Raw genomic sequence first — 22,530 nt, 5'->3', positions numbered from 1 at the left:
ATGCCGAGCATCAGTTTGCAAACCAGGCTCAAAATGCAAATCATCAGTACGATCATTCCTTAGAGTCGTGAGATGTCACTAAAGCGCTGAAAGATGATGACTAAGAAGGAAAATTATAATAATGTTAATAAGATGCTAATAATATTCTTTTTTCTTGTGAAATACTGTACAGTGTTACATCTTCAGGCCTTTTAACATTGCTCTAATACAACAGTCAAACATGGAATGAGTGTTTCCAACTTCAAGATGTGTTATAATAGAAAGGTGTACAGTAGCAGAAAGCAGTCCTCTTCAGTTCAGAGTTTGTAAAATAGTGTGGGAATTATTTTTTAATTAATGAATACTTTTATCTATAAAAAGTCAGAGAATATTGGAGAACACCCATGATAATTATCCAGAGCCTGTGCGGTCATTCAAGTGTTTTTTTTCATCCAATTAACCATCCAGACCTCAACGATTTTCTACATACTATCAGGACTAAGAAACCAACAAATAATTACATTGGAGATGCTGCAACCAGTCAAGTTTTACCACTCTTGATTTAAAAAAAGCATTTTTTGAAAATCAGATTGGTGCCAATTTAATTTATTTAGTTTATCCACAAAAATGTTTGTCCAGTGAAAATGTTTAAGAAGCAGAACTGCTCCCAATACTGTTCAGAGTTGTTTTACTGACATTTCTGTCTTTTACAAGCATGTTAAACATCATGTTTGATTTTTTTTTTCAAGTACTTTCCTCATTTCAGTTACTATACAAGCACACAGCATGCCATCTTGTCTTGATTCTGTATCTGTATTTTTTCAGTAGTTAGTATTAACAGAATTAAAACCACAGCATTTATTATCCTGCCTCACAGACTGTAAAAAAGAAATTACATAAGCAAACAAGAAGAAAAACATTTTGCTGTATTCGCATGAAGTCAAAGACTATATAACACATGAAATGCGTTGTTAAATATTCATTTCATGCCAATTGTGAGTAAATATTGGCATTTCTCTGCATACATACATACATGAGGGAGGGAGTGGATTATATGCTTCAGAGACTGCTTTGGTGAAAATAGTCCCTGCATGTAAAGATAGCAGAGAGCATCATCTCTGGCAGTCTTCCATATAATACATCCCCTGTTTTAATTTCACTCTTCTAAAACAATCATTGTGTTCACAGTAGCTTCACCAAGCATAGCCAGGAAGAGTTTTAACATTGTGTAAATGTAAAAAGTCCATATTCAGTTAGTCCTGTCACAGTAATTACTTATATTGGACGATATATTGTCTAAGAAATAATCACGATAAACGATATTATTGTCATTTGAAGATAATTTTATACCACTGATATAATGATAATATAAAAGCATAATAATTCAAGGGGGGTGGGGGATGGGATTGGAGAGTGGGTGCTGCCATTATGGTTGGGGACAGAGTTATTTACCTTTAATTCTTCTACAGTCTCCACTCAGGACGTACACAGTGAGGAATGGAGGACACTACTTGTTTAGCCAATGTGACATGAATAGCCTCTTAGCTGCTAATGTGAAGTGGGGAAATGAGGTAAAAAAATAATCAAGGTCATGTTCATGTATCATACGATAAGTTCATATATAGACATGATATTTACATTATTGTGCAATAAGTCAATAACAATTATTGTGACAGGCCTATATTCTGACATTAAGTTGATAATATTACCACATAATTTGCATATTTGATACATGCAGTATTGCAGAGCTGTTTTATTATAATATAATATGATTAAGATGCCAGGTGTATTTTACTGTGTGGTTCACCAGGGGCCCACTGCTCATTTCTGCCCCATGGACCCCCTGACAGGTTAATCCGGCCATGCATGAAGCCTGTGATAGAGGTTATAAGTGGAAACGGATTTGTATAAAAGGGGGCCGTGAACTACTGTTTGTACAAAATAAATGAGAAGTATTTAATGTTAAATAATAAATACAGTCCTGATTTAAAGCAGCGAGGTGAAGCTTCAGCGTGTCCAACAAACTTCACAGAAAATGTCAAATAAGTACACAGCACTTTCTTTTCTTTCTCCAGTTAATTTATCATCAGTAGTGTATGTGGTTTGCCTCCTGCTTGTTTGTTTCTTTTCTTTTTTTTTTTCTTAAGTCTGATGTCATGGAGCATCTGGCTGAGCTTCTCATCACGCCAGCTGTTCTCCTCCAACAGCGAAAAATCAGTCTGACGTAGCCCAGAGCTCACCACAGTCTTTTAATTCACATGCTTGCTGGAGGCTTTATTTGCTTAATGATGTAGCTGCAAATAATTAATTCACAGTCCCCCCCTCCCGCCCCCTTCTTGACCGTGAAGAAGTGCTAATCAGAGCAGGAGTTCCCTGCGTGTGACTCGACTTGTACACACAGAAGAAAAGAAAATGACTATGATCCCACTCAATGCTGTCTCAGACCTAACACTCAATTCTCTTTGACTTTGGTGTGTGTCTGTGTGTGTGTGTGTGCGGTGTTGGATGCATCCCAGGTGGCTCTGTGCTTCTCTCCAGTCGGTAATAAACTGAGGGTTCGCAGCAGGAAGTTCCCCGCGGTGGTCAACTGCACTGCCATCGACTGGTTCCACGAGTGGCCACAGGAGGCGCTGGAGTCGGTCAGCTTCAGGTTCCTGCAGGAGGTGGAGAACATCGAAGTGAGAACGGCTCATAGTTTAATATACACACACAGGGATGAAACCACCCACAAAAATGATGTTCACACTCTGAAAATATAATTTCAAATGTCAGGCACCGTGACACAAGCGATGTGATATTAATTTCAAGAGCAGACCGGAGCATCCACCGTAAATTAAATTCAGAGCCTGAGCTTTCAGGAAATATTGCTTTCCCACCAAATCTACACAGTCATCTTTTTAAATGTGAGGTAACCAGCTGTGCGACTTGTAATTCCTACAGCCACAAGTGAAGGAGTCAGTCAGCAAATTCATGGCGTACGTCCACATGAGCGTCAATCAGACGTCCAAGGAGTACCTGGCTAATGAGCGGCGCTACAACTACACCACGCCCAAGTCTTTCCTGGAACTCATCAAGCTGTATCACAGCCTGCTGGGCCAGAAGAGCAAAGACCTCACTACAAAGATGGAACGACTTGAGAACGGCCTGCAGAAGCTCAAATCCACCTCTACTCAGGTACTGACCTTTAATGCTTGTCTCGGTGTATGTCTCTTTTTCCAGGATTTTTATACAGAATACAGAATATCCCCCTTTAATAGTTTCATGGTTTTATAGCTACTGTATGATTATCTAAAGCTCTACGAATGAATTCTTTCTGCAACTAAATCATTTTATCATGAATTTTCAGCATTTGTGGCACATGACCACACATTTACATCCCAAAATTCTTATAGTGGAAACAACTGAAGAGCTAATCTTAAACTTTGCTTCTTCACTCTTGGAAACAGTCTATAAGAAGTTGAAAAATATTATATCTGGTGTAAACAATTAAGCCAACATGGACAAAAAAACTCCACCTGGTGATAGAAATAATGTGATATGATTGACAGCTCTTAAATGGCAACTAAATGGACCTTGTAATGTCATTTATGTATATGTTGTGAACAGTTACGAAGTTGTTGTAATGCAGGTTTGACTATGGCATATTTTCTGTGGAGGGAGCTCCAAATGGATTACATGTCAATTGTAAAGCTTACCCCAAAACTACTTTTAATTTAAAAATCACCATATGTAAATACCAATAATATATATATTTTAGAATTCATGTGACTTCAAGTTGGTATGGACCCCAAAAGCAAGGAAACTGGCTTAAATAAGCAGGCAGTACAATGAAAGTTTGTTTGTGCTAAATACATGCAACCATTTACAAGACAAAGACATTAATTGGTCCAAAATTAACATCATTAGTCCAACAGAAGTGTTTTATTTTGAAATGCTGCATAATTTGGAATGAGCTTGCTATCAAACAATTGTTACTCAATGTAAAGTTTGTCCTTTATTTGATTTGTAAACATGTTAAATTATCTGGAGTAATTCCTTTTGCTTATGTTTAAAGGTGCAGTGTGTAGAATTTAGTTCCATAGTGGAACAGACTTGGCAAAAAAAGAATATAATATTCATAAGTATGTTTAAATTAGTGTACAATCACCTGAAAATAAAAGTTATTGTTTTTTTGTTAACTTACAAAGAACCCGTTATATTTACACAGGGTGCAGGTCCTTTTCCATAGAGTCCGCCATGTTGCACTGCCATGTTTCTACAGTAGCCCAGAATGGACAAACCAAATGCTGGCTCTAGAGAGGGTCTTTCACTTTTTTTGCAGCCACTGTAGATTCTCCTACATGCTTGGAAGGGGAGGGGAGGGGAGGGGTATTCAGTTGGTCGCAGTCTGTAACCTCACCTCACACTGCACCTTTAAAGGAAAATGTAATTACTTGCTAGAAAAATATTTGCCAAAGTTCACATTTCCTGAATCTCTACAACAGAATTCGCTTGACCCATAGTTGACCTATAGCAAACCATGAAATAACACCAAAAAGGATAACTTTCTTTTAATTCAGCCACACAGTGGATCCTTCAGTGTTTGTTGAGACCATGAGTACTGCTGGTTCCCTACCATACCAGGTAATGAGGGCCATTCTCCTGACAGCACAGGTTTAAATTGGTTGTCATTAGTTGGCAGGAATGAAAAGCAAGGCCAAGGCCAAGGACTCAAGTTGAGAATCACTGCAGTTGAAAAGTTTTCACAGTAAGTGTCAGCTGTTAATCTAATGGTCAATATCTTGTTTTGGGAAGAAAATTCCAGATAATATTTTGCTCCCTTTGTGTGTTAAAAAGTAGGGTGAAGAAAGACTTGCTTTTCGATATAATGTACACCACCTCCCACCATGACCTCAATAAAAAACATAAATTCCATGGTGAGTGTAAATCTCCATATATTGACGTATTTGTCTTTCAGGAATGAGAAAAGGTGTTGGATTACATCATTGACTTTTCCTACTGTCCAAAAGGCTTATAAGAGCTACTAGATGGGACATTTTAACTGCTGCAGACTTGTGGTAAAATTCAAGGAATGATCAGCTTTTTGCTGTAATGGCACATCTGCTTTAGAACGATCCTCTACTTAGTATTCAGACTGCTGGCTCTGTCTCTTTTTAAAAATCCTGCCTCATAACACATTTTTATTTTGTCTCTGTCCTGATGGACTAATAGATATCTTGTTCTTTGCATAATACAGCACAGTCACGTTACCACCAGAGTATATGTTACTATTTTAACATTCCCTTTTATGTCTTATTTTATGTCTGTGGGCTTTGTATGATTTAAATTGGCTGTTTCATCTTTTTTTCTACAGATTACTTACATTATTTTGTTTTTTTCTTTGTGCCTGAATATATTTGATGTTTCAGCTTTATGTTACATGTCCAGTGGAAGTGTTTTGTATGTTACTGCAACATGTAATCCAATTCAAAAAGGATTAATGTTGTTAATGGTAGCAGTAGAAATAATGCTATTTGTAATAGTAGTCGTTGTAGTGGTGGTTATAGTGGTAGTAGCAGCAGCAGTTGTATCAGTAGTTGTTATAGTATTAGGTATACTACTGGTAGTACAAACACTAGAAGTAGTTACTAACAGTAGTAGCAGCAGTGGTAGTAATAATAATCGTTGCAGTGGTAAATGCAGTTGTGGTACTAATAGTACAAAATGTAGTAGTAGTGGTTGTAACAGTTGTAGCTGTAGTAATACTAGCAGTATAAATAGTAGAAGTGGCAGTAATAGTAATGATAGTAGTAGTAGTAATGCTAATGATAGTGGTAGTAATAATGCTAATGATAGTAGTAATAGTAATGATAGTAGTAGTAGTAATGCTAATGATAGTGGTAGTAATAATGCTAATGATAGTAGTAATAGTAATGATAGTAGTAGTAGCAGTGCTAATGATAATGGTAGTAATAATGCTAATGATAGTAGAAATAGTAATGATAGTAGTAGTAGCAGTGCTAATGATAGTGGTAGTAATAATGCTAATGATAGTAGAAATAGTAATGATAGTAGTAGTAGCAGTGCTAATGATAGTGGTAGTAATAATGCTAATGATAGTAGAAATAGTAATGATAGTAGCAGTAGCAGTGCTAATGATAGTGGTAGTAATAATGCTAATGATAGTAGAAATAGTAATGATAGTAGTAGTAGTAGTAATGCTAATGATAGTGGTAGTAATATTGCTAATGATAGTAGTAATAGTAATGATAGTAGAACTAATTATTCTAGTAGTAGTAGTAATGCTAATGATAGTGGTAGTAATAATGCTAATGATAGTAGTTATAGTAATGATAGTAGAAATAGTTATGATAGTACTGTAGTAGTAGTAGTAGTAATGCTAATGATAGTGGTAGTAATATTGCTAATGATAGTAGTAATAGTAATGATAGTAGTAGTATTAATGCTAATGATAGTGGTAGTAATATTGCTAATGATAGTAGTAATACTAATGGTAGTGGTAGTAATATTGCTAATGATAGTAGTAATAGTAATGATAGTGGTAGTAATAATGCTAATGATAGTGGTAGTAATATTGCTAATGATAGTAGTAATAGTAATGATAGTGGTAGTAATAATACTAATGGTAGTGGTAGTAATATTGCTAATGATTGTAGTAATAGTAATGATAGTGGTAGTAATAATGCTAATGATAGTGGTAGAAATATTGCTAATGATAGTAGTAATAGTAATGATAGTAGTAGTAGTAATGCTAATGATAGTGGTAGTGATATTGCTAATGATAGTAGTAATACTAATGGTAGTGGTAGTAATATTGCTAATGATAGTAGTAATAGTAATGATAGTAGAAATAGTAATGACAGTGGTAGTAATATTGCTAATGATAGTAGTAATAGTAATGACAGTGGTAGTAATATTGCTAATGATAGTAGTAATAGTAATGATAGTAGAAATAGTAATGATAGTAGTAGTAGTAATGCTAATCATAGTAGTAGTAATAGTAATGGTAGTAGAAGTAGTAATGCTAATGATAGTGGTAGTAATAATGCTAATGATAGTAGTAATAGTAATGATAGTAGTAGTAGTAATGCTAATGATAGTGGTAGTAATAATGCTAATGATAGTAGTAATAGTAATGATAGTAGTAGTAGCAGTGCTAATGATAGTGGTAGTAATAATGCTAATGATAGTAGAAATAGTAATGATAGTAGTAGTAGCAGTGCTAATGATAGTGGTAGTAATAATGCTAATGATAGTAGAAATAGTAATGATAGTAGTAGTAGCAGTGCTAATGATAGTGGTAGTAATAATGCTAATGATAGTAGAAATAGTAATGATAGTAGCAGTAGCAGTGCTAATGATAGTGGTAGTAATAATGCTAATAATAGTAGAAATAGTAATGATAGTAGTAGTAGTAATGCTAATGATAGTGGTAGTAATATTGCTAATGATAGTAGTAATAGTAATGATAGTAGAACTAATTATTCTACTAGTAGTAGTAATGCTAATGATAGTGGTAGTAATAATGCTAATGATAGTAGTTATAGTAATGATAGTAGAAATAGTTATGATAGTACTGTAGTAGTAGTAGTAGTAGTAGTAATGCTAATGATAGTGGTAGTAATATTGCTAATGATAGTAGTAATAGTAATGATAGTAGTAGTATTAATGCTAATGATAGTGGTAGTAATATTGCTAATGATAGTAGTAATACTAATGGTAGTGGTAGTAATATTGCTAATGATAGTAGTAATAGTAATGATAGTGGTAGTAATAATGCTAATGATAGTGGTAGTAATATTGCTAATGATAGTAGTAATAGTAATGATAGTGGTAGTAATAATACTAATGGTAGTGGTAGTAATATTGCTAATGATTGTAGTAATAATAATGATAGTGGTAGTAATAATGCTAATGATAGTGGTAGAAATATTGCTAATGATAGTAGTAATAGTAATGATAGTAGTAGTAGTAATGCTAATGATAGTGGTAGTAATATTGCTAATGATAGTAGTAATACTAATGGTAGTGGTAGTAATATTGCTAATGATAGTAGTAATAGTAATGATAGTAAAAATAGTAATGACAGTGGTAGTAATATTGCTAATGATAGTAGTAATAGTAATGATAGTAGAAATAGTAATGATAGTAGTAGTAGTAATGCTAATCATAGTAGTAGTAATAGTAATGGTAGTAGAAGTAGTAATGCTATTGACAGTAGTAGTAGTAATAGTAATGATAGTAGCCTAGTCATAATAATGATAGTAGTAATAGTAATGATAGTAGTCATAGTAATAATGATAGTGGTAGTAGTAATGCTAATGACAGTAGTAGTAGTAATAGTAATGATAGTAGCCTAGTCATAATAATGATAGTAGTAATAGTAATAACGATAGTGGTAGTAGTAATGTTAATGACAGTAGTAGTAGTAATGATAGTAGTAGTAGTAGTAGTAATAATAATAGTGGCATTAGTAGTAGTAATAGTAATAGTGGTATCGGTAGTAGTAATAGGGGTATTAGTAATAGTGGTATTAGTAGTAGTAATAGAGGTAATAGTAATAGTGGAACTAGTAATAATAGTAACCGTGGTATTAGTAGTAGTAATAGAGGTATAAGTAATAGTAATAATGGTATTAATAGTAATAACTGTAATAGTGGTATTAGTAGTAGTAATAGCAATAGTTGTATCAGTAGTAGTAATAGAGTTATTATCAATAGTGGTATTTTTAGTAGTAATGATAGTGGTAGTAGTAGTTTTGTGGTAATAGAAGTAGTAGTAGTGGTGGTAGTGTTATACTTGCCATGATGTCCACACACACACTCACACAAACTCACACACATACACACACACTAATTATCTCTGTAAAAACACAAAGAGCAGATGGATGACTGGATGACTCTTCCTGCCTCCTCTTTCTTTCGCAATGTGAAATGTTTACTTGAATCATTTGACGTCTCTATCTTTAATATCTGCACCTGGATCCATTTGTTCAAATGTTTACCATCTCAACACCTTTTGCAGAACAGAGCTACAGTATATGAATAATGCAACACAAGGTCTGTGTGTGAAGCAGCCCTAATTACAGTGGGTCTAGTATGCTATGGATATGAATATAAAACCACACACACACACAATTTGGCTCTTACATACTGTGCATTTACACTGCTTTGCATAAACATGCCCACACATGCCCACCCGCACAAAATCACGCACATGCATAAATACACCTTATACAGAAGTGACGTCAGTGTGAAAGCGACAGAGTGTTCTGTGTTTTTGTTTCCTGTGGTCTGTTTGCTGTAGGAATGAGCCAACGCACACACACACACTCACATATATAGAAGTTGTATGGTAATCGAGGAGCCTTCTAATTAGAGAGTGCAGCCTTTACAGCAGCGAGCCACCATTAATGCACCCTGCGTTTGTTAGTGCATCCACGCTGATGTTGTTTAACATTCAGTGCAAAAGGATCCATGGCTCGCCAGAGGCTGCTGTGGTCATGATAAACAAGGACCAGGAGGGTTAAAGCAACAATGTGTGTGCGTGTGTGTGTGTGGCGGGGGGGACTGTAGGAGATGCTGTATAAGTGTATGAGTCACCTGCTCCCGGGAGGACACATTAGCAGCATGTTTTTTTTTTTCTCTCTCTCCTCAAATTTGTGGAGGTTGTGTCCACCTTTGGTTAGTCTAGCCTTGAGTAGTTATGTGTGTGTATGTGTGTACTGTGGAATCTGTATTGCCCACCCACTCATCTTATAAACGCTTGCCTAGGTAGAGACACACAAACACACACATGCACACGCTTGTGCCAATGTAATACTAGGAATACTGGTAGTAGTGGTTGCAGTAGTAGATAGATAGTAGCAGTAGATAGTAGTAGTAGTAGTAATCATAGTTTGATTAGTAATATTAGTATTATCAGTAGTAATACTTGTAGTAGTGCAATTAGTAATAGAAGTAGTAATATTAGCAGCAGTTTTAGTAATAGTGGAAACATTAGTAATACTGAAAATAATAGTAGACAATGGAGGACATTGAGGCAGTGGTGTTGCTGCTATTTGTGGCTTTTTGTCACACACAAAGCAAGAAAATTGAGCCGTATGGCTGTAACGCTGCTGCCGGTATCTAAAAATACCGGGTTTGATTCTTATGTGGGACGGCTCATGACTCTTCCAGCGACAACTCTTCTGACCAATCAGTGGCCGGCAGTCTGTTGACGTCACATTTAGTATCGGCTCGGCTCGCTTGGAACCTCACCAGAGCAGGTACTAAAAAAGGTACCAGGTACCAGGTACTTTCCCTAGTGGAAACGCAAAAAAAACCGAGTCGAGTCTAGCCGAACTGTTGGAACTGTGTAGTGGAAAAGCGCCATTAGTAATACCAGTAGTACAAGTAGTAGTAGGTGGTGGTAGTAATAGTAGTAGCAATCATAGTGATAGATATAGTAGGATTAGTAATGTAGCAGCAGTTGAGGTAGTAATAGTACTTCTAATACAAGTAGTAATAGTTGCAGTTGTAGTAATAGTATTAGTCATTCTAGTAATAATAGTATAAAATAGTAATAGCACTAGTAATACTAGCAGTAGTAAAGGTAGTAATAGTTGCAGCAGTCAGTAGTTAGTGTTAGATGTAAGTTTGCATCTTAATCTCTAACAGAAATCCTAACAGTCCTGACAGCTCTTTACATTGAGAGAAAAATCCAAGGTTTCCCTTAAAAGGATCAGAACTGGAAACATGAGACTTTATTTCCCCTCCCTAACGCACACAGCCAGATGTCTCTTTGTTGCATGAATGAAGCTTACTTATCACCACAGCAAATGTGAACCACAACACCCAAATCCAAAACTCTATTGAACAGAAACGATTGGTTTTCTTTTTGAGTCCGTAAGCCATCACACGTATGGATGAATGGGTATAGTTGCCTGCTTTGGTATCTTATCTCGCCTTTAAAGAAACAATAGTTGTAATCTACATTAACAGTAGCAGAGAGTGAGAGTGGGCTGTAGCCATGTTGTGATTTTTTTTTTTAAAGCCAGTCAGGAACAGAAGAAGAGAGAGAGGAGGCTTGGATTTCTATCTACACCACAGAAGCCGCTCACATGTATTGAATCTCACCCATGTCTCCCACCAATTAGTTTGTCCCTCTTCACCCTCCCCCCTCCTCCTCCCCCTCCTCCCCTCTGCCTATTCATCATGTTGATGGCTCACTCGGCGCTCGTCTAAATGTTCGACCGATTTTTTTATTTATTTTTTGCACGGGATTCGTCACAACCCGAAAGGGCCGTCTTCCCTCCGGCCTGATTTCCTGTTTGTTAATTAGTCGAAAGACAAGCATGAAAAACCGTCTGTTTTTATTTCCCCAGTGCAACATTTTGATGGAGTCTGACGGTAATGCAAAGCCCTGTTTGTCGGGGAGTTACGAGGACTTTCTAACAGCTTTAATTTCTCTTTACGACCGTCCTTGCTCTGTGCATTTGTGTGTGTGTGTATATGTGTGTGTGTTTTTGTGGTTATGTGTGCTGATAACAGCTCTTGATCTTACAGCTTTTTTTTTTTTAAATTTCTTTTCCAGATATGCATGCCATTCATCCTTTCCTGCCCCCTTTATCTGCCCGGACAGAATCCGATTTTTTTTGTAGTAATGGATTAAAGGTCACACGCATTGGTCCACGGCAGAATCCTGCAGGGCACTAAATGTTATCCGTAAAGGGTTAGGACCCCTTTGTGGAGCTCATTTTGCTTGACTTTCCCAGAGCCACAGAATCCTCTTTATTGCTTTGAAGGAACTGAGGAGATGTTTAGGTTTCAATTAAACTTCCATCTCGCTCGATCAGCGATTGTATTACTAATAAGATCCAACGATGATATACACAACAAAAACAAATGATCAGTCCTTCAAAACCGCCCAAGAGATTCAATTAGATGATAGCGATGGATTCATTAGTGCCCATGATATACACGCTGATTGCTGCTTATACCATTTAATGAGACGAAAATAGATTATTGTGTGCAGCATGCCCCTATGTTCTATTGACTGTTCTCTTCTCTTCTTAATGCATGTGTTCTGTTCTTCTTCCTCCCAACCTGTGAACACCAGAAAGGCTTTGTCATATGTGTTGATTCCTGTTTAACCTAAAGGAATAGTTCAGTATTTTTTTGGGAAATGTACTTATTTGTTTTGCCTCTGAGAGTGTGTAAAGTAAGTATCTGAAATCAGGATGTGTTTAGCCCAGCTTAGCATAAAGATAATCTAACATGTCATGAGGTATTTTTGAATGATGAAGCGCCAAATCGGATACATCAAAGTTTTTTTTTAGAAAAATCAGTGTTTCCTAGACTTGGATGTTGACGTGAACTCTGTTTACAAGTTAGCATCTTGTAATTAAGAGTACTGTGATATGACATGAATGCAGCACAGTGCTAATGCTGTATTGGATCGAATAAATGGGGCACCATCTTGCAACACAGTATCATGTTCTCTTAATACCTCTATGTTTGTAAGCCAATCATAATACTGCCCTGACACCTCCTCCCCAGCTAGTTTAAAACACATTCACACCTTGACTTGTGACTCTTAACAACTCTGGCATGATAGTCAGGTGTGCTAGCAACCCATTCTCAAGGTGTAAATGACCCTGCATAGACTAAATACCTGGTGCTCCCCACCAGAGGACATTATGACATGTCACAGTAATGAAAACACAGGTATAAATTATTTTTAAAAATAAATAAAAACTGGCTGAATTCCATTTAGCTGCTTTAGTTTCAGGGTCCTGGTTTTGCAGGTCCTCGTTCACTGTCACACTGTTGTGGTTTACTGGGACTCGTAATGTTATTATTGACACCTATGCTTTTCCTACTGTGAGAAGTCAAAATGTAGAAAGAAACCTTTTGAACGAGGATGGGAATGTCTTCATAAATCAAAAGCTAGGTTAGTCTGATATTGATCTCCTTATCACACTCTCTGAAAGAAAACAAATAAAGAATATTTCTCAAAATGTTAAACTATTTCATTAAAGGTACCCAGTGGAGTTTTAAACCTCCCGTGGTGCTATGGAGCACATAGATGCCAATGTATGTGCACAAACACACAGGTGACATGATATACATTCCTGTTACCTCAAATCAGAGTTCAAGCCTGCAAGTCAAATTTCCCTGTGTGATGGTAATTGAAACTATATGACATGGAGTTATTTGATGTCAGCAGTAACTTACCTAACCAATGTAGCAATGTCAGCATGGATGTAAACAAAGCACAAAGCAAAATGTACAAAAATGTTTTATGAAGAAGGAAATTGGTAATTACTTATTAATATGCATCTTTTTTTTAAGAAGACTGTATATTTATAGCATAATAATCTTTAAAGTAGCTACTTACTACAGCTGTAAAAGGGAAAAGTCCAATATGTCCCTCTGAAATGTAGCAGGGATGAGGTATTAAGTAGCATAACATAGAAATAATCAAGTACAATTTTAATATACCTAGATAGAAGTACTTAGTTACTTTATGCTGTTTGTGTACAAGAAACCTCCATAGGGTGCCTTTAAGTTTCGATTAATAGATAGATTGATGAACATACAGTATATATATATATGAATCGGGAGAGACTCTTTCATTGAGATCTGGTGAATATAAAGTCCAGTCTTGGCTGCGGTGTCAGCCAGTAACATCCTCCTGACCCCCCTTGGTCTCCTTGTCTCATCCTCTGATAGGTGGATGACCTCAAGGCCAAGCTGGCCGCTCAAGAAGTGGAACTCAAGCAGAAGAACGAGGACGCCGACAAGCTGATCCAGGCAAGAATATTATTCCCTTATAGACGCGCCGAAGAAAATCTCACAGTTAAATGTTGATATTTTCTAACTTACACTGCGTTCGCTGGTTTCTAGCTGCTACTCCTGGATATTTATTTGTCCAGGTTTCGAGATATCTGTCTCTGAGATTTCTGCCGTGACCCTAATACAGCGAAGGTGAAGTGGCGTTTCGCTTGTGGTGCTGAAAGAAATGAAAACTGACATTTAAAAAATTCAGCAGCAGCTTGTCCTTCCAGACACAATCTCCCTGTTGCTGAGGATAAATCCACAGATGCTTTTTTGGTGTTGGGGGTAGAAATGGCTCTGAGTAAACGCATGAGAAAAAAAGAAGGAAGCTGCACTTAAAAAGCAGGAACTAGTGCAGGTTTCTAGTTGCATATTCAGTTAATAAAATGACTACTTTTTTCCCCCCACACCTTCATCTGAACACTGAAACACTTGTTTATTTTTGGACTGTACCCACACAGAAAGTCTTGCTGTGAAATTTAAGCAGTGGCCCAGCTTGCAACATTAACCCAGGAATAAATCATGTGTGCTTTCTCCAGGTGGTCGGGATAGAAACTGAGAAAGTGTCCAAGGAAAAAGCTGTGGCTGATGAAGAAGAGCAAAAGGTGGCGGCCATCGCTGTTGTGGTCAGCGGCAAACAGAGAGACTGTGAGGAGGACTTAGCCAAGGCTGAACCAGCTCTCCTCGCTGCGCAGGACGCCCTTAACATTCTCAATAAGGTCGGCTACTCTTTCATCCCTCACTGTGTCTTATTGATTTCCTCCATCATACTTTTCTCTCTTAGTTTTCTTCTTCTTTATTTTTTATTAAAGAGGGTTTGTCTTCTTCTTTTTCTTTGTTTGATATTGTTTTCCCAGCTTCAGCCGACTAAGTTATGTCCACACAGGCCTTGAACTGTATAAAAGATTATTGAATCAGAGGATTTAGCCTGGTCTTTGCTAAAATAATGTGTTCTCTATGTTCTGCGGGCATTTAACTTCATCCTCGCATCCCGTGTAGGTTTATGAGCAGCCTGGGGGATTTTCAAAAACACCCTCTGTGTTTAAAAGAGCTCTCTGTTCAAACAAGCAGAACAGACAGTTCAATCACTGCTTAGAGCTCTCTAAAGATGCCCTAATTAGAATTCTCTGTTGTCTTCTCAAAGTCAGCATAGGTTCGTCTTCTTTTTATTCTAATCCTTTCCTTTTTTCTCCCTTTTTTTTGGCCCCAGCAGACCACAGAGATATGCAGTCGTTCAAACTCAATTAAATCACGGCTCTTTCATTTTCCATCCATGCTTCTTTATATCTTCTCTACTTCAGAACAACCTGACAGAGCTGAAGTCATTCGGCTCTCCGGTGGCAGCTGTGACCAACGTCACTGCGGCTGTCATGGTCCTGATGGCGCCGGGCGGCAAAGTCCCCAAGGATCGGAGCTGGAAGGCAGCAAAAGTGATGATGGCCAAGGTAGACGCGTTCCTGGACTCTCTTATAAACTTCAACAAAGAGAACATCCCAGAGGCTTGTCTGAAAGCCATTCAGCCTTACCTGCAGGCAAGTCTTTCAAGCTCTTATTCTTTAAAGTCGATGCTCAGTGTGCAATGTCTGTCGCTTGGTAAGTTCAACTAATAAGTCTTGAATTTAGCAGGGGTGTGACTACAATGACAGCAGCACTTTATGGCTGCTGAGTGTCCAAATGACAGCCGGAGAAAATCAACCAGTTAATTAAGCGTTACAAATTTAACAGCCGCCCTGATTATCAAGTTCAATGAAGTGGATATTAGGTATGTCAGTGCAGCAGATAAAGCCCAAATTCAGTCTAAATTTACTATGTACACCACACAGTGTCACTTCTCAGACTTATTAATGTGAAATCATTTCATACATCTTTTAAAAGTCCTTCATTATTTAACAGTTGGGTTGCAAAAACCAATGTTCAGTCATGTTTAGCAAATAAACACCACAACAGATAAACTAAGTAGTACCCTTGTGGGTAGATTATTTTAATCAGAAATGTTAAAAAAAAAAAGAAAAAAGAAAATAGTATTCTTATAGCCTTTACACAATTTCAATTTTTTACATTTAAATATGTGATTCAGGTAGCTTAACCATTGCATTATATGTGAATTCCACCAAAGTCAGCGGCTAAGATTGCAGTCTGTGCTGCTCTCCTTAGCTAGGCTACGCTAGCTCAGCTACTCTTACTATGTTGGCATTGTTTTCTTCATTGTGGTTGGAATTAGCTACTCATTACGACTTTATTATGTGGTGTAGCAAACTGAATTACTAAAATATTAACATGTTTTTCAATTACAGTAAACAGACATAATATATCAATTTCCAAGACTAGGTGTGGCTATCTCAATATCTAGCTTTAACTAGAGCTAGCTAGTCATCTAGCTACTTGTCCCTCTGTCGCTGAGGTCATAGGGGTTAATTAAGGTTCATTATAGGGTTCATTATTTTTAATATGCCAAAACAAATATCAACAAGTGGTCTTAACTCGGTTTTGACTAAATAGGCTGTTACTGTGTTTGTCTTTGAAGGGCAGTAACATAATTGCAATATACTTTTTTAGCCCTTAGCCTGACGAGTGTTCAGTCAGTATTCATTTTGCACTTTTTCCTTTCATCCCTCTCCAGGATCCAGAGTTCCAGCCAGATCTGGTGACCTCCAAGTCATACGCGGCGGCGGGCCTGTGCTCCTGGGTTTTAAACATAGTCAAGTTCTACGAGGTGTACTGCGAGGTGGAGCCCAAGCGTCAGGCTCTGAGCAAGGCCAACGCAGAGCTCGCCGCCGCGCAGGAGAAGCTCGCCGCCATCACGAGCAAGATAAATGTAAGCCTTCATATCGGACTGAGCATACAGAAAAAAAGGAAAGGCGTCTTCTTGTTATATGCCAAGTATCTAAAAAAAAAAAAAAAAGGCAGTTTCAGTATCTTTGTCCTGCTGTTGGTTTTTTGTTAAAACATATTGACACAGACACTAAATAGAGTCTTAAAGCTTTAGTTGTTGGGCTGACTTTTTAACCAAGCATAATGTGTGATGAAAAATGACTTGTGAAAGTTAGAAATCTCATCACTTAGTCATAAAAGATTCTCGAGACATCAGCATGAATTCCTATCAAACTGATGATATGCAGCATAATAAGATTTTAATGCAACAGAAAATAAAAATAAAAACAACCAACCGGAGGCTATAAACTGAAGCAGAAACTCAGGATATGAATTATTTTATCAAGGCTTGAGTGACAGTTGACACACACAGCGCTCCGCCGGTAACGACACACCAGCAGTATTTCATCAATACAAAGCTGCTGTAAGTGCTATTAAAGGCTTTTACTGTTCATTAATCTAAAACCGAATCCATCAACCCTAAAAAAAAAATTAAAAAAAACACTATTGATAAAAGCAGCTGTAAATAATTGTTTCTCAGTGGCGTTTGACATTCAGCACATCTGAGCGCAAAGGGAGAGCCCCAGCAGAGCGCGGCGATGGGACACTGCTGCGACGGCGACGGCTGCTTACATCAAAACCCCCGCAGAGCGCCAGAGTGACGACTGTTAATAAGATCCAGCATGACTTCTCTCTGTCTCTCTGTCATTTTTCAGCCCCTCAGTCGGATCGCTTGAGCGGAGAGCGGGGGGGGTTCGTAGCCAAGGGGAATTAGCAATCCTCAAACTAATCTAATGAACCTGTGTGCCTCTCCACCGATTAATCCTGTTTGTCCTTGCGCTAATTGCTTCCATATGCCAAACAAATCCATAGCAGAGGGAACGAGAAGTTTGAACCAACTTTTCACACGCTCCCTAAGTTTTTTTCATAAACAGACTTCAGTGATCTTTGTTCTGTCTTTGAGGATTCTTTACGGCTGTACTGTATTTTAACAAGTGCCAATTTTTTTAACTCTGTTTCTGTGTGCTTACTTGTGTGTGTGTGTGTGTGTGTGTGTGTGTGTGTGTGTGTGTGTGTGTGTGTGTGTGTGTGTGTGTGTGTGTGTGTGTGTGTGTGTGTGTGTGTGTGTGTGTGTGTGTGTGTGTGTGTGTGTGTGTGTGTGTATATCAGCACCTTAATGAGAACCTGGCCAAGCTGACAGCCAAGTTTGAGAAAGCCACCGCAGACAAGCTCAAGTGCCAACAGGAAGCGGAGTCAACGGCGCGTACCATTTCCCTGGCCAACCGCCTGGTGAGGAGGGGGCGGGGGGATCGGGGGTCGGATCATAGGCAGCATCAGATACACACATACACACTTTTTTTTTTCTTTTCTAAGCTGTCCCACTTAACTCCTTCCATTAGATAGATACAGATGTGCATAGTAAGGATGTGAATTAATACAAATACATTCTTCTGCATCCAAATGAGTTAAAAATGTTGCAACACTTCTTTTCAAAGTTATAACTTAAAGTGAAACACACAGACGAACACACACTGCTGACTCACTCTGTACAATAATACCATTATCTCTGTTGTCCACTGAGGATAAAAGTCCACTTTGGAAATAATAGAAATGATAGAAGATAGGCGCCCTTAAAACCTTCAGATCTCGACTCATAATAATCAGATTCAGACTTATCCGGGTGGTTGTTGTTGTGTGTACACTGCAAACAGGAACTGACTTTACACAGATGAGGCAAATTTTTTGTTAACAAACAGGCTAGAGGCCACTTAAAGAGAGAGTTCAATATTCAGATATTCCGTGGGGGTTTATCCTCCAGTATATTTCATCAGTTTTCATCAGATTAGCAGCGCAGTGAAGGATGAAGCCTGACCTATTTTATTCTTTACCTCACGATCCAATATTAAAGCCGGCACCTCGGAGACTTGACAGTAAATGACGAGCTGAAGTCAAGGGAGAGTCTCGAAGGTGCCTGCAAAATAGCCAAGAGAGCTTTTTCTCTCTTTTTTTAAATCATAGACATTCTTTCTTTTTATTCCGTAAGCAACCTATTTATCGGACATTTACAATATATCCAAATTAGCTGTTATGGCCCGTTTATTGTTTGTTAATAGCTTTCAAATTTACATTCATCTGGGCTTACTCCCATTATATACAATACACAGCCTCCAGTATTTAGAGAAAAATCATGCATTATGGGCTTCCTGTTCTATTTGCACCTGGACCATTAACTGCTGTGTGCTGCTGTGTAATTATTAACCGAAAATTACACAGCTTTTTATCTACTAAAGAGGTCTGGTTCATTTAGGTAGATGGTTAAGATTAGGTCTGTCACAATAATTACGTTGACTTATCGTACAATAACTTAATTATCAACATCATCATGTCTATATATGGACTTACCATATGATACATGGACATTACCTAGATCTTTTTTTTTACCTCATTATTACCACACTTCACATTAGCAGCTAAGAGGCTATTCATGTCACATTGGCTAAGTGAGTAGTGTCCTCCTGAGTAGTGTCCTCCATTCCTCACTGTGTACGTCCTGAGTGGAGACTGCAGAAGAATTAAAGATAAATAACTCCAACCATAATGACAGTCTGTGTTTTTACAGAAGTATAGCACCCACCAGGGCCTGACGGATACTGAATTTTATGGTCCGATACCACTAATATTAGGGAGCAAAAAAATCCTGATATCGATATATTGGCTGATAATCTTATGTATACAGAAAATATTCATAAACACACTTTTTTTTTTTTAACAATGATCCCTCAAATGTGGCTATCAAACACTTGTGACAAAGTTGGAATGTAATAATGATAATAATGATAATAATAACAATAATCTTTTGTATTATTATTATAACTTTATTTATATAGCGTTTTTCAAAACAATGTTACAAAGTGCTTTCTATACAATCAAGTAAAACAGAAAGGGCAAAATTGATAGTTCTGATAAAAGTACAGGCAGTCAAGATAATAAAACTAACAAAAAAACAAACACTCTACACAATTTAAAAAAAACATATCAGACAACTTATTAGCTGATACCGATATATCTGTGATAGGTTTAGGGTTAGGGTTCGGTCGGGTTCTAGCGCCCACTCTCCAATCCCCTATTATATATTATCATTATACAGTAGTTTAAAATTGTTGTTTGTCCAGATTATTTCTAACAGAAGTAGCGATCGTGACAGGTCTAGTTAAAATACTAATACTACTACTACTATCAAATAGTATTGTGTATATTTAGTGAGCAGCTTCAGGTATCAGTCACCAATTCTGGTATAAATTTGAATACAGATATTTGTATTAAATAAAAAGATACAGACAGTAGCTTTAGCATCACACCACTGTTCCACAAACTTGTATTGATGCATATTTTTGCTCACACATTTTTTTTTTTTTAGTGTAGCTCCTCTTTCCATATGTTAAGAAACTCACACACACACACACATATATGCATAAAATCCCACCATCATCATGCCGCTGTGGTAATCTCCTGCTGACAGCAGCGAAACAAAAAAAAAGATGAGTGTTGACACTGTTAGTATGGTAATCCAAATTATTCAGAGGAAGACTCCAAAAAAGAAAGAAAAAAAAAAGGCCTGACAGGAGCAACAAAAAGGACGAGAATCAGCGTTCAGAAATATCAATGCAAATGCAGTCAACTCGCCGGAGTGTAAAGTCTTTCTTAGGATGTATGCTGAGAAGTTACAGACTTGAATAGAAGTCCCCTCTTCAATTAGGGAGAGATAAGATATTACAGTGAACTTATTGATCCCTGAAGGGTAATTAAATCATCACTGCAGTAAAGAATAGAGCAGAGAGGGGATGAAGGATATGAAAAGCTCATTTAAAAAAAAAAAAGAGATATAAGTTGGGTGTCATCTCTACGTTTCAGGTTGGAGGTCTCGCGGCAGAGAATGTGCGCTGGGCGGAGGCTGTGGAAAACTTCAGGAAACAGGAGAGGACTCTATGCGGGGACGTCCTCCTCATCACCGCATTCGTCTCCTACTTGGGGTACTTCACCAAACGCTACAGGCTGCAGCTCATGGACAACACCTGGAGGCCTTATCTCAGTCAGCTGAAGGTGGGCGGGCTCTTATGTCTTCGTTTTAAAGGGTTATGATGATGGCAATAGTTCTTCAATCCAGAACTGCTCTTCTAAAGTCTAGTTACAGGGATGCCATGTGGAGATCTTTAGGATGGTGATTGGTCAACTCTGGGCTGCTTGTGTTTTCTCCTTCAAGTTTATGATCATAAAGTAAAGTAAACAGTGAAGATTAGTTGAAAACCTTTGAATCAGTTAAAACAGGGTCTGAGATAAAGCCTTTGAAAAGTAAATAATTGAATGATGCATTATAGGAGACATTTTTCCTAATTCAGTTCTGACTAACTGAGTGTAGAGCAACAACAAATTCTATGAGTGAGAACCAATATCATCTGACTTTCATCAAGAGATGAAATATAGAGTGGCAGTAACTGTAGTAAAGCTTTATATATGAATAAAAACCAAGGCTGATCTTGCCTCATTGTAAGGGATGACCAGCTAAATCTATGGTAAAGAGTACAGTGGTGGGTACTGTAGGGATCGTTAGTTATAAACCTTAAATCACTACTACTACTGCTAATGTTAACAGTAGTCAATACAAGGCTGTAAAATTAAATTCTGCAAATGTGAACCATCCAAAAAACGAAAAAGCCTCTGGGTTCTCTGGGCTTATCTCATCAATATCCTATATCTGCCCCTGGTTATGATGATAATTTATTCATCAAATGAACTGCTAACATTTACGAATGCAGCAACATCACTTAAAATAGGTAAGTTAACGAGAAGGAGCAGTCAGACTATCAGACAAGTTGTAAATGTATTTATTGAAGAGAAAACAGAGGTAAAATTAAAACTCATACTGTCTGTTGTAAAGCTTAACTTACAGCCCGACTTTCTGGTTCACTTTGACCTACTGTGCTTGCCGTAGCTTTGCAGTGAGGGATTATAAGTGACAGGACACTTACTTTCACTTTTACCTGCAAATAAGTTGAAAATTAAGTCATCTCATTCATAACCTGTTTTTTCATGTCGCCTCATTCCGAGTACAATGTCTTCTTGTTTTCAGTAACCTTCAGAATCGATAGCCGAGCTATTAAAAAAAAAAAAAAAAAAAAGCGATTTTTTTCCCCCCCGAGCTACAATAAAGCAGTTTTCTTTTACACAAGTCGAAGTAAAGCTCAGTAATCTTTTCCTTTTCAGTATGTCCTTTTCAGTTGCTGGAAGAAAAAAAACAAAACACTGTAGCACCAAATATGCATTAATCCACGGCTGAAAATAGTCCCTGACAAATGCATGAAGACTGAAAGGAAGGTCAGAAAGGGCTGCTTGTGTTTTTCTCCAACAAGATTCAGATGCCGGGGGAGATTGTTGAGAGTAACGACAACATGAAACAAACATATACCTCAGCTCTCTATCACAGTAAATCAAAGGATGTAAAAGTTTTAGAAGGAGACAAACTTTTATATAACTTTATATAACGATTTTGAATCATCTTTAGTCCAATAACATCACATATACTCATTGATATTATCTACAAAGGTTCCCATCCCAGTGACCCCTGACCTGGACCCTCTCACCATGCTGACGGACGGCGCCGACATCGCAGCGTGGCAGAACGAGGGGCTCCCTGCCGACAGGATGTCCACCGAGAACGCCACCATCCTTACTTCCTGCCAGCGATGGCCCCTCATAGTGGACCCCCAGCTGCAGGGCATCAAGTGGATCAAAAACAAATACGGAGAAAACCTGCGCGTCATCCGCATCGGACAGAGAGGGTGAGTAGGGGCTTTATGCTCAA

General features: G+C 37.7%; 1 protein-coding gene across 1 annotated transcript in view; it reads left to right on the top strand.

Moving 5' to 3' along the window:
* dnah9 (dynein, axonemal, heavy chain 9) overlaps positions 1-22,530 on the top strand; it is a 160,630-nt gene that overhangs the window by 84,542 nt on the left and 53,558 nt on the right. Inside the window, exons 54-62 of the mRNA XM_062443156.1 lie at positions 2,496-2,657; positions 2,920-3,153; positions 13,695-13,775; positions 14,339-14,518; positions 15,101-15,331; positions 16,420-16,614; positions 17,841-17,960; positions 20,583-20,771; positions 22,272-22,507. Of these exons, the coding sequence (XP_062299140.1) occupies positions 2,496-2,657; positions 2,920-3,153; positions 13,695-13,775; positions 14,339-14,518; positions 15,101-15,331; positions 16,420-16,614; positions 17,841-17,960; positions 20,583-20,771; positions 22,272-22,507 (1,628 nt within the window). The remainder of the gene's footprint in view (positions 1-2,495; positions 2,658-2,919; positions 3,154-13,694; positions 13,776-14,338; positions 14,519-15,100; positions 15,332-16,419; positions 16,615-17,840; positions 17,961-20,582; positions 20,772-22,271; positions 22,508-22,530) is intronic.

The sequence above is a fragment of the Scomber scombrus genome, chromosome 21 (genome assembly GCF_963691925.1).
Source record: "Scomber scombrus chromosome 21, fScoSco1.1, whole genome shotgun sequence".
NCBI lineage: Eukaryota > Metazoa > Chordata > Actinopteri > Scombriformes > Scombridae > Scomber > Scomber scombrus.
Note: the sequence above shows the minus strand (reverse complement) of the source record. Positions and strands in the feature narration are given on the sequence as shown.